Source organism: Pristis pectinata, chromosome 4 (assembly GCF_009764475.1).
Source record: "Pristis pectinata isolate sPriPec2 chromosome 4, sPriPec2.1.pri, whole genome shotgun sequence".
NCBI lineage: Eukaryota > Metazoa > Chordata > Chondrichthyes > Rhinopristiformes > Pristidae > Pristis > Pristis pectinata.
Window position 1 is genome coordinate 111433055 of NC_067408.1, and position 12157 is coordinate 111445211.

At 46.9% G+C, this 12157-nt stretch overlaps 1 protein-coding gene across 2 annotated transcripts in view; it reads left to right on the plus strand.

Moving 5' to 3' along the window:
- The first annotated feature begins 11393 nt into the window (after positions 1-11393).
- The window catches only part of jam2a (junctional adhesion molecule 2a), a 62160-nt gene continuing 61396 nt past the window's right edge, over positions 11394-12157 (plus strand). For both annotated transcript variants that reach the window (XM_052014714.1, XM_052014715.1), the window contains exon 1: positions 11394-11588. In XM_052014714.1, the coding sequence (XP_051870674.1) occupies positions 11540-11588 (49 nt within the window). In that variant the 5' untranslated portion in view covers positions 11394-11539. The remainder of the gene's footprint in view (positions 11589-12157) is intronic.

Sequence of the window (12157 nt, forward strand, 5' to 3'; positions counted from 1 at the left end):
GTTGTGCCCGTGATGGAGCTGACTGAGTCTACAACCCTCTGCAGCCTCTTGCGATCCTGTGCATTGGAGCCTCCATACCAGGCGGTGATGCAACCAGTCACAATGCTCTCCACCATACATCTGTAGAAATTTGCAAGTGTCTTTGGTGACATACCGAATCTCCTCAAACTCCTAACGAAGTGGAGAATGAAAAGGAAACTGATTTTTACCGATTTAGAAGGTTATGAGTGTAATAGGTCCCAATTCTCCCAGGACTGATAGCAGTCAAATGTCAATCCCATTGACGACTCTGGAATCTCATAGGGCTACCTCCCCTCTACACTCTCGGTCCTTTTGCTGAGTTTTGTCTATCCCTTTGCCTCCACAGATGCTGCCTGATCCACTGAGTTTCTTCAACCATTTGTTTTCATTCCAGCATCTGCAGTCCCTTGTGCCTCCAAGCAGATCTCCTTCCCTGAAAGAAATTTTTATGACCATCCAGTGATTTTATGATCACCATTGCTGTGCAGACTTTTCTTTTTTTCAAATTTTATTTACAGCATGGTAACAGGCCCTTCCGGCCCAATGAGTCCACGCCGCCCATTTTAAACCCTTATTAATCTACCCGTACGTCTTTGGAATGTGGGAGAAAACCGGAGCACCTGGAGGAAACCCACGCAGACACGGGGAGAACATACAAACTCCTTACAGACAGCAAAGGGAACCAAACCCCGATCGCTGGCGCTGTAATAGCATCGCGCTAACCGCTACACTACCGTGCCGTCAATCATCCCAATGCATTGAATTAATTGAATTTAAGTTCACCAGGTATCAAAGGGAGAGCAATCCTGGAATACTGTGCACAGTTCTGGTCTCCCCAGAAGGAAGGATATACTTGCAATAAAGGCAGTGCAACAGAAGTTCCTAGGATGGGGATTGTTCTATAGAACAGCACAGGAACAGGCCCTTCGGCCCACAATGCCTGTGCTCCCCATGCTGTCAATCCAAACTAATCCCATCTGCCTGCGCCTGGTCTATATCCCTCCATTCCCAGCTGTTCATGTGCCTCTCTAAATACCTCTTAAACATTGCTATTGTACCTGCTTCCACCACTTCCCCTGGCAGCACGTTCCAGGCACCCACCACTCTCTGTGTAAATAAAAAAACTTGCCTTGTAAATCTCCTTTAAACTTTCCCCCTCTCACCGTCAGGTTATGTCCTCTAGTATTTGACATTTCCACCCTGGGAAAACGATTCTGACTGTCTACCCTTATCCATGCCTTTCATAACTTTATATGAGGAGATATAAGCACACTAGGCCTATAAACTCTTGACTTTAGAAATATAAGAGGGAATCTCATTGAAGCATCCAAAATTTTATGGCACTCCTCAGTTTACCTGTGGCTGGTATGCTTCAAACCAAGAGTCACTGTCTCAAAATAAAGGGTGGGTCGTTCAGGACTGAGATAACAGGTTTCTTCAATCAGGGGTGGGGAATTCAGAGGGGCAGCACAGTAGTGTAGCAGTTAGCATAACGCTATTCAATTCTGGCCACTGTCTGGAAGGAGTTTGTACGTTCTCCCCGTGTCTGCGTGGGTTTCCTCCGGGTGCTCCGGTTTCCTCCCACATTCCAAAGACGTACGGGTTAGGAAGTTGTGGGCATCCTACGTTGGCGCTGGAAGTGTGGCGACACTTGCAGGCTGCCCCAGAACACTCTACGCAAAAAAGATGTATTTCACTGTGTGTTTCAATGTACATGTGACTAATAAAGAAATCTTATCTTTGGAATTGTTCACCTGAGAGAGCTGTGGAGGTTCAATCATTGAGTATATTCAAGACAGAGACCTGTAGATTTTTGGCTATTGAGGGAATCAAGGGATAGAGGGTTAGTGGTCGTGAGGCAGTAGATCAGCAATGATCCTGGTGAATGACAGACAATGGGTCAAAACCCACTCTTACTTCATGATCAAAGTCAAAGTCGAGTTTATTGTCATGTGCACAAGTCCATGTGTGCACAGGTGCAATGAAATACTTACTTGCAGCAGCATCACAGGCACATAGCATCAGATAAGCAGCATTCACAAGAAAAACATAAATTATACACAATTTTTACAAGAAAGAACACAATTAGAACAAAGAAAATGTCCATTTTAGTGCAAAGTGGTCATAGTGTTGCTAAACTAGTGATCAGGGTTGTGCCGGTTGGTTCAAGAACTGAATGGCTGAAGGGAAGTAGCTGTTCTTGAACCTGGTGGGGTGGGACTTCAGGCTTCTGTACCTCCTGCCCGATTGTAGCTGCAAGAAGATGGCATGGCCCGGATGGTGGGGATCTTTGATGATGGATGTTGTCTTCCTGCAGCTACTACCGATGGTGGGGAGGGATGTGCCTGTGATGTATTGGGCAGAGTCCACTGCTCTCTGCAGCTTCTTACATTCCTGCGCATTCGAATTGCTGTACCAGACCATGATGCAACCAGTCAGGATACTTTCAACAGTACATCTGCAGCAGTTTGTTGGAGTGTTCGGTGACAAGCCGAACCTCCTTAACTTCTTAAGTAAGTAAAGAGGCTGGCGTGCTTTCAAACACTTGTCACCGGATCCAAGGCTCTGATAGACCATTAACCATTATATTACTGTCCTCCATTCTAGGTGTTGTTTGAGGAATAACTATGGCCTGGTTACTAGGGAGAACTCCCCCCTCCTTCCAAATAGTTCCATGGGATATACACAGACCAGAGACAGCCAGCAGGACCTCTTGATTCCACTGAAACACACTGGGCTCGATGGTGGATGCACAGAGGGCATTGACCCTGGCTGAGGAGTCAGTTCTTGAACCAACCCTAATCACTAGGGTTTAGCAACACTGTGGCCACTTTGATCTCTTTGCACTTTTTGTTCTAATTGTGTTCTTTCTTGTAAAAATTGTGTATAATTTATGTTTTTCTTGTGGATGCTGCTGATATGATGCCAAGTGCCTGTGATACTGCTGCAAGAAACTAGGGGTGAGAACAAGGGGAAGGACTGAGATGAGCAGAAATTTCTTCATTCAGAGGGTGGTGAAGCTTTGGACTTCTCTGCCCCAGAGGGCCATGGAGGTTTAGTCACCAAGTTCAACCCAAACGAAGATCAATAGATTTCTGGGCATTATGGAATGTGAGGGATATGGAGATGGTGGTGAAAGTGGGGCTGAGGTCAGTTATCAGTCCTGATTTCGATTGGCAGCAGAGCAGGCTCGAAGGGCTGAATGGCCCACTCCTTTTCCTAATTAGAACATAGAACATTACAGCACAGTACAGGCCCTTTGGCCCACAATGTTGTGCCGACATTTTAACCTGCTCTAAGATCTATCTAACCCTTCCCTCCCACATAGCCCTCCATTTCTCTATCATTCATGTGTCTATCTAAGAGTCTCTTAAATGTCCCTGATGATCTGCCACCACAACCTCTGCCGGCGGTGCGTTCCACACACCCAACACTCTCTGTGTAAAAAAAACTTACCCCTGACATCCCCCTTATATCTTCCTCCAATCACCTTAAAATTATGTCCCCTTGTCTTAGCCATTGTTGCCCTGGGAAAAAGTCTCTGACTGTCCGCTCGATCTATGCCTCTCATCATCCTGTACACCTCTATCAAGTCACCTCTCATCCTCCTTCTCTCCAAAGAGAAAAGCCCTAGCTCACTCAACCTGTCCTCATAAGACATGCTCTCCAATCCAGGCAGCATCCTGGTAAATCTCCTCTGCACCCTCTCTACAGCTTCCACATCCTTCCTATAAATGAGGCGGCCAGAACTGAACACAATACTCCAAGTGCGGTCGAACCAGAGTAGAGAAACAGCAGTTTCAAAAGTGAAGAGCCTGGGTAAACGCACTGACCTATTGTTGTGTGAAATTGTTCTTTTATCTGTCTTAAGGATCAAGGACTCTGGACTCGAGCTTTGTAGACAAAAACTAGTTTAATCACAAAGGCAAACGCGGGACAGAATGGATGGGAACAGACACACAGTCTCATGCACAGGATACCACAAACACGAGAGGGGAAGCGCAAATGGGGTAAAATACACTCACACACCACACACACTAATACACACAAGCACACAGTAACAATGTACAACTTCAGGATATAACACTTCAATGCCCATCCCACATTAGCATTGGCCATTAACGCTCCCTGAGTCTGAGTGAAACGCTCCCTGACCATGTGGCGATGCACTCTTACCAATGATCTCTGCAGCATTGTCTCACTACTCCTGGGGTCATCGAAAGAGGTAGGGTTAGGGGAAGCAGCCCTTTTTATGGTGCTAGGAGGCTAGGTGGAGCCTCACTGTTGTGATTTGAACAAGCCAATGGTGTGGGAGTCAAAGGCAAAGGTTCCTGCCACAGCCAATGGTCAGGCAGGTTCAGAGACAAAGGGTACTGGTCAGGCAAGTTCAGAGTGGTCAGGTGAGTTCAGAGGCAAAAGGTACTCTCACACCTGAGGGGTGGGTGGAGCCGCATCTTGATTGACAGTAGTATCACTTCCGCTCAGAGGAGCAATGCTGTCCTCCGGTCAGCGGGGGCCAGCGTCGTTACTGTCATGTGACATCCATGTGGATTTCTCACAACGCTGTTGCGGTCACCACATTGCAGGAAGGATGTGGAGACTTTGGAAAGGGTGCAGAAGGGGTTCACCAGGATGCTGCCTGCATCAGAGGGTATTAGCTATAAGGAGAGGTTGGACAAACTTGGGTTGTTTTCTCTGGAGCATCAGAGGCTGAGGGGAGACCTGATAGAATTTTATAAAATTATGTCAAATACTAGAGGGCGTAGCTTTAAGGTGAGAGGGGGAAAGTTTGAATGAGGTTTATGAGGTAAGTTTTTTACCCAGAGAGTGGTAGCTGCCTGGAACAGGCTGCCAGAGGTGGTGGAAGCAGATATAACAGCAACGTTTAAAAGGTATTTAGAGAGAAACCCACAACGTCACAGGGAGAACATGCAAACTTCACACTGACAACATCTGAGGTCAGGATTGAACCCTGGTTTTTCATACTAGGAGGCTGCAGATGTACTTGCTGCACCCCTGCACTGCCCAAGGCAGCAGTCAGAGTTCTTCATAGTATTTACAAGGAGTTTCTTGCAGTCACTGATAAAGTTACCGGGTACTCACTGCTGGTGTGTGGGTTCTCAATATTTTCTTCCATGATGCACAGCTGTCAAGGCAACACTTTCACTAAATCCCCAATATGGGGAGATTGGGAAAGTTTGAAGGATGGGGGATTGGGAATGTTTTGAAGGATGGCGGGACTGGGAAGGTTTGATGGATGGGGGATTGGGAAGTTTTGAAGGATGGGGGATTGGGAATGTTTGAAGGCTGGGGGGGATTGGGAAGGTTTGAAGGATGGGGATTGGGAATATTTTTGAAGAATGGGGAGATTGGGAAGGTTTTGAAGGATGGGGTGAGTGGGAAGGATTGGGAAGGATTGAGAGATTGGGAAATTTTAAAGGATGGGCTGAGTGGGAAGGTTTGGGAAGGATTGGGAAGGTTTGGAAGGAAGAGAATATTGGGAAGGATTTGAAGGATGGGGGATTGGGAAGGTTTAGAGGATGGGGAGCAACACAGATAAACTGCTGGAGGAACTGACGAGGAGATTGGGAATGTTTGAAGGACGGCGGATTGAGAAAGTTTGAAGGATGGGAGATTGGGAAGGTTTAAAGGATGGGCCTTTTGTTTAGCAATGAACACCCCTGTTCAGTACGAATGTGGGGATCCCACATTGCAAGATGTTCAGAACCTCACTGCTCCCCCCAGCTGTTTGACATATCCACCCAGTGAAGGGCTCTGGACCAGGGGCAATCTTCGACAAATATGCAAATGCTAAACTGGGAAATATTCCAGGGTAACATCTGATGTGCATGCAGGAAGGAGATGCACTAAACCACACTGCAGTCTGCTCCTCCAGTGGTTAGAGGGCGCCACTACACAAAACAGCCATCCCTCTCTCTCTGAACTTGTTCCACCAATTAAGAATAATTTGAGCTGCATCTGTTTTGTTTTGAAAATAAGTGGCAAGAACTAATGACATTCTGACTGCAAACCAGCCACACATCTCTCTATTGTTCTGGTTACAGACAGTGTGTTCATAGTTTAATATACTGGGGATGGGAGAGACTGGTATCACCCAATCAGCGGAAGCTCTGAGGGAGTTACAGAATAGTTCTGTTCTTCTGAGTGCCATTGTGATGACTGCTGACTTGAATTTCCCTCCCTAATCTTTTTCCAAGAATTAAATATATCCATCCCACCTGTTCTTTCCTGCGGAGTCTTCAGTATGTCAAAATCAAGACTATTTTTCATTGCCTTGTGCTCCTGATATTCCTTCCCGGGAGCACAACACATCCCTTCCAATATACTGCTTACTTGCTGCATTTCAAATCCAAAGGATCATAAAATGATGAAGAGACTAGACTGTGTTCATATCGAGGGTTCGCACCCAATTTAACTGTTCAGGAGTCACGGCAAAGACCTTGAATATCAAGAGGTGGTTTCCTTTCCCAGAGAATAGTGGACCTCATGGACACCAAGTCACTGACCTCCTTCAAGTGAGCACTGGTCTCCTACCTGGCTGAGGCAAAGGTCACCATGTACATTTGGTAGGTACTGTTTACAAATTTCTATAGATATACGGTGGAGAGCACTCTGACTGGTTGCATTACCGCCTGGGATGGAGGCTCCAATGCACAGAATCGCAAGAGGCTGCAAAGGGTTGTAGACTCAGCCAGCTTCATCACGGGCACAACCCTCCCCGCCATCAAGGACAGCTTCAAGAGGTGGTGCCTCAAGAAGGCAGCATCCATCACTAAGGACCCTCACCACCCGGGACATGCCCTCTTCTCATTACTACCATCGGGGAGGAGGTACAGGAGCCTGAAGACCAACACTCAATGATTCAGGAACAGCTTCTTCCTCTCTGCCATCAGATTTCTGAATAGTCCGTGAACACTACCTTGTTATTCCTTCTTTTTACACTATTTATTTATTTTTGTAATTTATAGTAATTTTATTGTCTTTGCACTGTACTGCTGCCGCAAAACAACAAATTTCACATCATAGGAGTCAGTGGTAATAACTCTGATTCTGATGCTAGAATTATCATCGCCAGCAAATTTTTCCAGGGACTTTCTGTGTCCCGCAAAGGTTCATATGTAAAGCTTGGCATCAGTCAGCTTCAATCTCCTCCCTTTTCAGCTCTGGGAATATTGCTCACTCTAGCCCTGTGGTTTGACAATCTCTGGAGACACCAGACGCTGCAGATACTGGAATCTGGAGCAACACACGATCTGCTGGAGGAACTCAGCGGGTCGAGCAGCATCTGTAGGAGGGAAGAAATTGTTGATGTTTCGGGTCAGAACCCTGCATCAGGACCGAGAGTGGAGAGGGGAATTGGGCGGTATAGATAAGATATCTTTACTAGTCACATGTACATTGAAACACACAGTGAAATGCATTTTTAGTGTGAAGTGTTCTGGGGGCAGCCCGCATGTGTCGCCACGCTTCCGGCGCCAACATAGCATCCCCACAACTTCCTAACCCGTACGTCTTTGGAATGTGGGAGGAAACCGGAGCACCCGGAGGAAATCCAAGCAGTCACGGGGAGAACGTGCAAACTCCTTACAGACAGTGGCCGGAATTGAACCCGGGTTGCTGGCGCTGTAAAGCGTTACGCTAACTGCTACACTATCGTGTCTGAGAGGAGAGGGGGAGTGGTGAGACAGGAGTCCGAGGCAATTGGTGGACTGAGGAGGGGCGTAAGATGGCAGGCAGGTTGTGCCAGGTAGTGGAGGACAGCAGGGGTGGAGTTGGGAGACTGTGGCAGGTGAATGAGAGATGGAGGCAGATAAAGAAAAAGAGGGGAAAAGAAAAATGTGAGATGGAGAGAGATGGGAGAAGGGTGGAGACGGCTGCTGGAAGGAGATAAGCAGGAACACAAAGGGCTCCCAGAGCTGGATTCGGATAAATAAAGGAGGTGAGAATGTGAACCATTCAGGGAGAGGTGAACGGCAGTTGGACCCAGATTTGGGGGGCAGGGGGGGAGGTGGATGGGGAAAATTTCTTCCTTACTGGAGGACTTACTGAGTTGGAGGTGGGACAGGTGATGTGACTTGCAATGAGAGATCTATAGCACAGCATATCATGTCATTTCGAAGAGCAGAAGAAATAAAAACTACAGCGACTTCTACTGGTAAGAGCAGACTAATTTTTTCACAGTTAAAATCCAGTGAGTGGAGGCTAGTTCTAAGTTTTTATTCGTATTTTGTAATCTGTGCATCACACAGCATTTATTGCACATCCATAATCGTCCTTGAGAGGGGAAGTGTAGAACATTCGACCCCTGCAATTTCTTCTGGTGAAGGTACTCCAAAAATACAGTTGCATAGGGAGTTCTAGGTTTCCTCTCCTGAGACAATGAAAATATACTGAGATAGGATGTGTGTTAGGATGTAAGTTGGTAAAGGACCTGAACTTTGTGCTGTTCCCAATACAGATCCCAGGGTGGTGTGTGTGTGGAACGAGCTGCCAGAGGAAGTGGTTGAGGCAGGTACAATAACAACATTTAAAAGACAGTCGGACAGGTACATGGATAGGAAAGGTTTATAAGGTTATGGGCCAAATGCTGGCAAATGGAACTAGCTTGAGTGGGGCATCTTGGTCAGCATGGACCAGTTGGGCCGAAGGGCCTGTTTCCATGCTGTGTGACTCTATGACCTGCTGCCCTTCTCTTTCCTAATGGTAGTTGTTGCGGCTTTTGGAGGCGTAGCCTTGCTCATGCTAAACAAAGTCCAGATGAAGGGTCTCGATCAGAAACGTTGACAGTCCATCTCCTTCCACAGATGCTGCCTGACCCGCTGAGTTCCTCCAGCACTTTGTTGCCCCAGATTCCAGCATTTGCAGTCTCTTGTGTCTCTGTCCTTTACATTATTGAGGGAAGGTATCCAGAACAGAAATGGAAACTATGGCAACTTCTACCAGTAAGAGCAGGATAATTCCCTGGAACATATTGCCTGAGAAGTGATGGAGGCAGATGCTCTCACAACCCTTAAGAAGCAAGTAGAGGAGCACTTGGGACACATTAGGCTATGAACCAAGTGCTGGTAAATGGGAGTAGTATAGATAGGTATTGTTTGTTCATCATAGACATGGTGGGTCAAAGTGCCCATTTCTGTCCTGCACGGCTCAATGACTCTAAAAATGCAGAGTGGATATTAATTGCAGAAAATTTAAATGATTTATCACAATAATTCAGTGAAATACAAAGGCAGTTATGTCCACAAATATTCTGAGCACTTGAATCGCCAAGGCATAGAAGACTACAGATCAAATGCTGGTACGGCAGGCACGGTAGTGTAGTGGTTAGCATAACGCTTTACAGCGCCAGCGACCCGTGTTCGATTCCCGCCACTGTCTGTCAGGAGTTTGTGCGTTCTCCCCGTGTCTGCGTGGGTTTCCTCCGGGTGCTCCGGTTTCCTCCCACATTCCAAAGACGTACGGGTTAGGAAGTTGTGGACATGCTATGTTGGCGCCGGAAGTGTGGCGACACTTAAGGGCTGCCCCCAGATCACCCTATGCAAAAAGATGTATTTCACTGTGTGTTTCGATGTACATGTGGCTAATAAAGATATCTTATAAAGCTGTTTAGCGTGGATGACTACTTGAACTGCTCTGCCCGAGACCACAAGAAATTGCAGAGGGTTGTGAACGCAGCCCAGTCCGTCACGCAAACCAGCCTGCCCTCCGCTGACTCCGTCTATATTCCCACTGCCTTGGGGAAAAGCAGCCGGCATAATCAAGGACCCCTCCCACCCCGGACATTCTCTCTTCTCCCCTCTCCTGTCGGACAAGAGAAACAAAAACCACAGAACACGTACCACCAGCTTCTGTCCCGCTGTTATCAGACTCTTCAACGGACCTCTCATATACTAAATGATGAGATCTTGAACTCCCAATCTACCTCCTCATGGCACCTACACTTTATCTGTCGACATGCACTGCCCTTCCTCTGTAACTGTATCCCTATATTCTGCATTTTGTTTTTCTTTTTTACCACCTCGATGTAATTATGTGTGGAATGAAAAACAAAAGCTTTTCACTGTATCTCGGAACATATGACAACAAGAATAAACCGAATGAACCAAATGGTCAGTATGAACAGGGTGGGTTGAAGGTCCCCCTCCTGTGCTGTATTACTTCATTATCAAACGTAGCACCGGAGTGAAATGCAGCCCAACAGGGTGAGCAGCATTAACCGAAGACACAAGAGACTGCAGATCTGGAGCAACACACAAACTGCTAGCGGGAACAACTCACAAGATTCTGGATGAATCGACTCGAAGGACTTGACCCGAAACATCGACTGTCCATTTCCCTCCACAGATGCTGCCTGACCCGCTGAGTTCCTCCAGCATCTCATGTGTTGTTCCAGATTCCAGCATCCGCAGTCTCTTGTGTCTCCAGTCTGCTGGATGAACTTGGTGTGTCAAGCAGCATCTATGGGAGGAAATTGGACTATTAATGACACTCACCAACTTTTACCGATGCACCACAGAAAGCATCCTATCTGGATGCATCATGGCTTGGTACAGCAACTGCTCTGCCAAGGACCGCAAGAAACTGCAGAGAGTTGTGGACACAGCCCAGCACGTCATGGAAACCAGCCTCCCCTCCATGGTCTCTGTCTATACCTCTCGCTGCCTTGGCGAGGCAGCCAGCATAATCAAAGACCCCACCCACCTGGGTCATTCTCTCTTCTCTCCTCTTGCATCAGGTAGAAGATACAGGAGCCTGAGGGCACGTAACACCAGGCTTAAGGACAGCTTCTACCCCACTGTGATAAGACTATTGAATGGTTCCCTTATACAATGAGATGGACTCTGACCTCACGATCTACCTTGTTGTGACCTTGCACCTTATTGTCTACCTGCACTGCACTTCCTCTGTAGCTGTGACACTTTACTCTGTACTGTTATTGTTTTTACCTGTACTACCTCAATGCACTCTGTACTCACTCAACGTAACTGTGCAGTGTAATGAATTGACCTGTACAATCGGTTTGTAGTACAAGTTTTTCAATGTACCTCGGTACAAGTGACAATGATAAACCAATACATGTACTGAGGCACAGTGAAAAACTTTGTTTTGCATGCCATCCATGCAGAGCATTTCATCACATCAATGCATCGAATCAGTACAAGGGAAAACAACAACAATGCAGAATAAAGTGTTAGTTACAGTTACAAAAGAATTGTCGCTTTTCGGGTTGGAGCCCTCCATCAGGAAGGGTGGGATCATGACTACAATCGTGATTGGATGCCTGGTTGAATTGCATCATGGCCTGCCATCCGCAATAGCATTAACTCACCGGTCACTAGGACCCAGGGTGAGCCTGGTGAATTTCAGGACGGGAGAATGGGAAAAAAACGGCTGGAATCGTGAGCGGAGTCGGACATCCTCAGCCTCTGCTCCCATTCCCATCCGCACCGGCTGCCGACGCTCGGGAAAAGTTCGGGAGCAGCATTTCGTTTGAGGAATGGCGAGGGTCGGTGTCTTTCTGCTGTTCCTAAGCTTCCTGGAGCTCAGTAAGTTAACTTTGTGAAGTGTTTGTAACTTTGCATCCACTGACTGCCCCTCACTCCCTCCCTCCCCACATCTACTCTTTTGTTCCTAGCTGCTGGCTTTGCCAAGCATTTTCCATTAAAGGACCGATACCCCTCGGGGGAAGCAAGAACTGGCTCGTTATTCCCTCGGGGGGAACAATTGACAACTCCTTCTTGGCAAAAGTTTGGGGAAAAATCTCCCCAAACACTTGTTGACTTCTCTTTAAATCCTCCCCGTTAGAGTTGAAGAGGCCCTACCCCCCCGCCCAGTTAGTTCTGGGCCAAGAGGTTTTGAGTAGGACACTTGGCTCAACGTAAGTTAACTTTTATTTAGGTTTAAGAGTTTTAATTTTTTAAAATAAAAATTTAGCCAGTTCCAGAACTGCTGGTGATTTTTAAAAAATGGGAACATAAAGTGTGCAGGGTGGGGTGCAAAATGGGTTTGCCAGTGCATGGAAAATTCTGGAAGCTTTGCAGTGGTTTTGGAATGATGATTCCCCCCTTTTTTTTATATCGGGATGGTCCCCTCAGTCAGCGCAGACAAGAGGGCC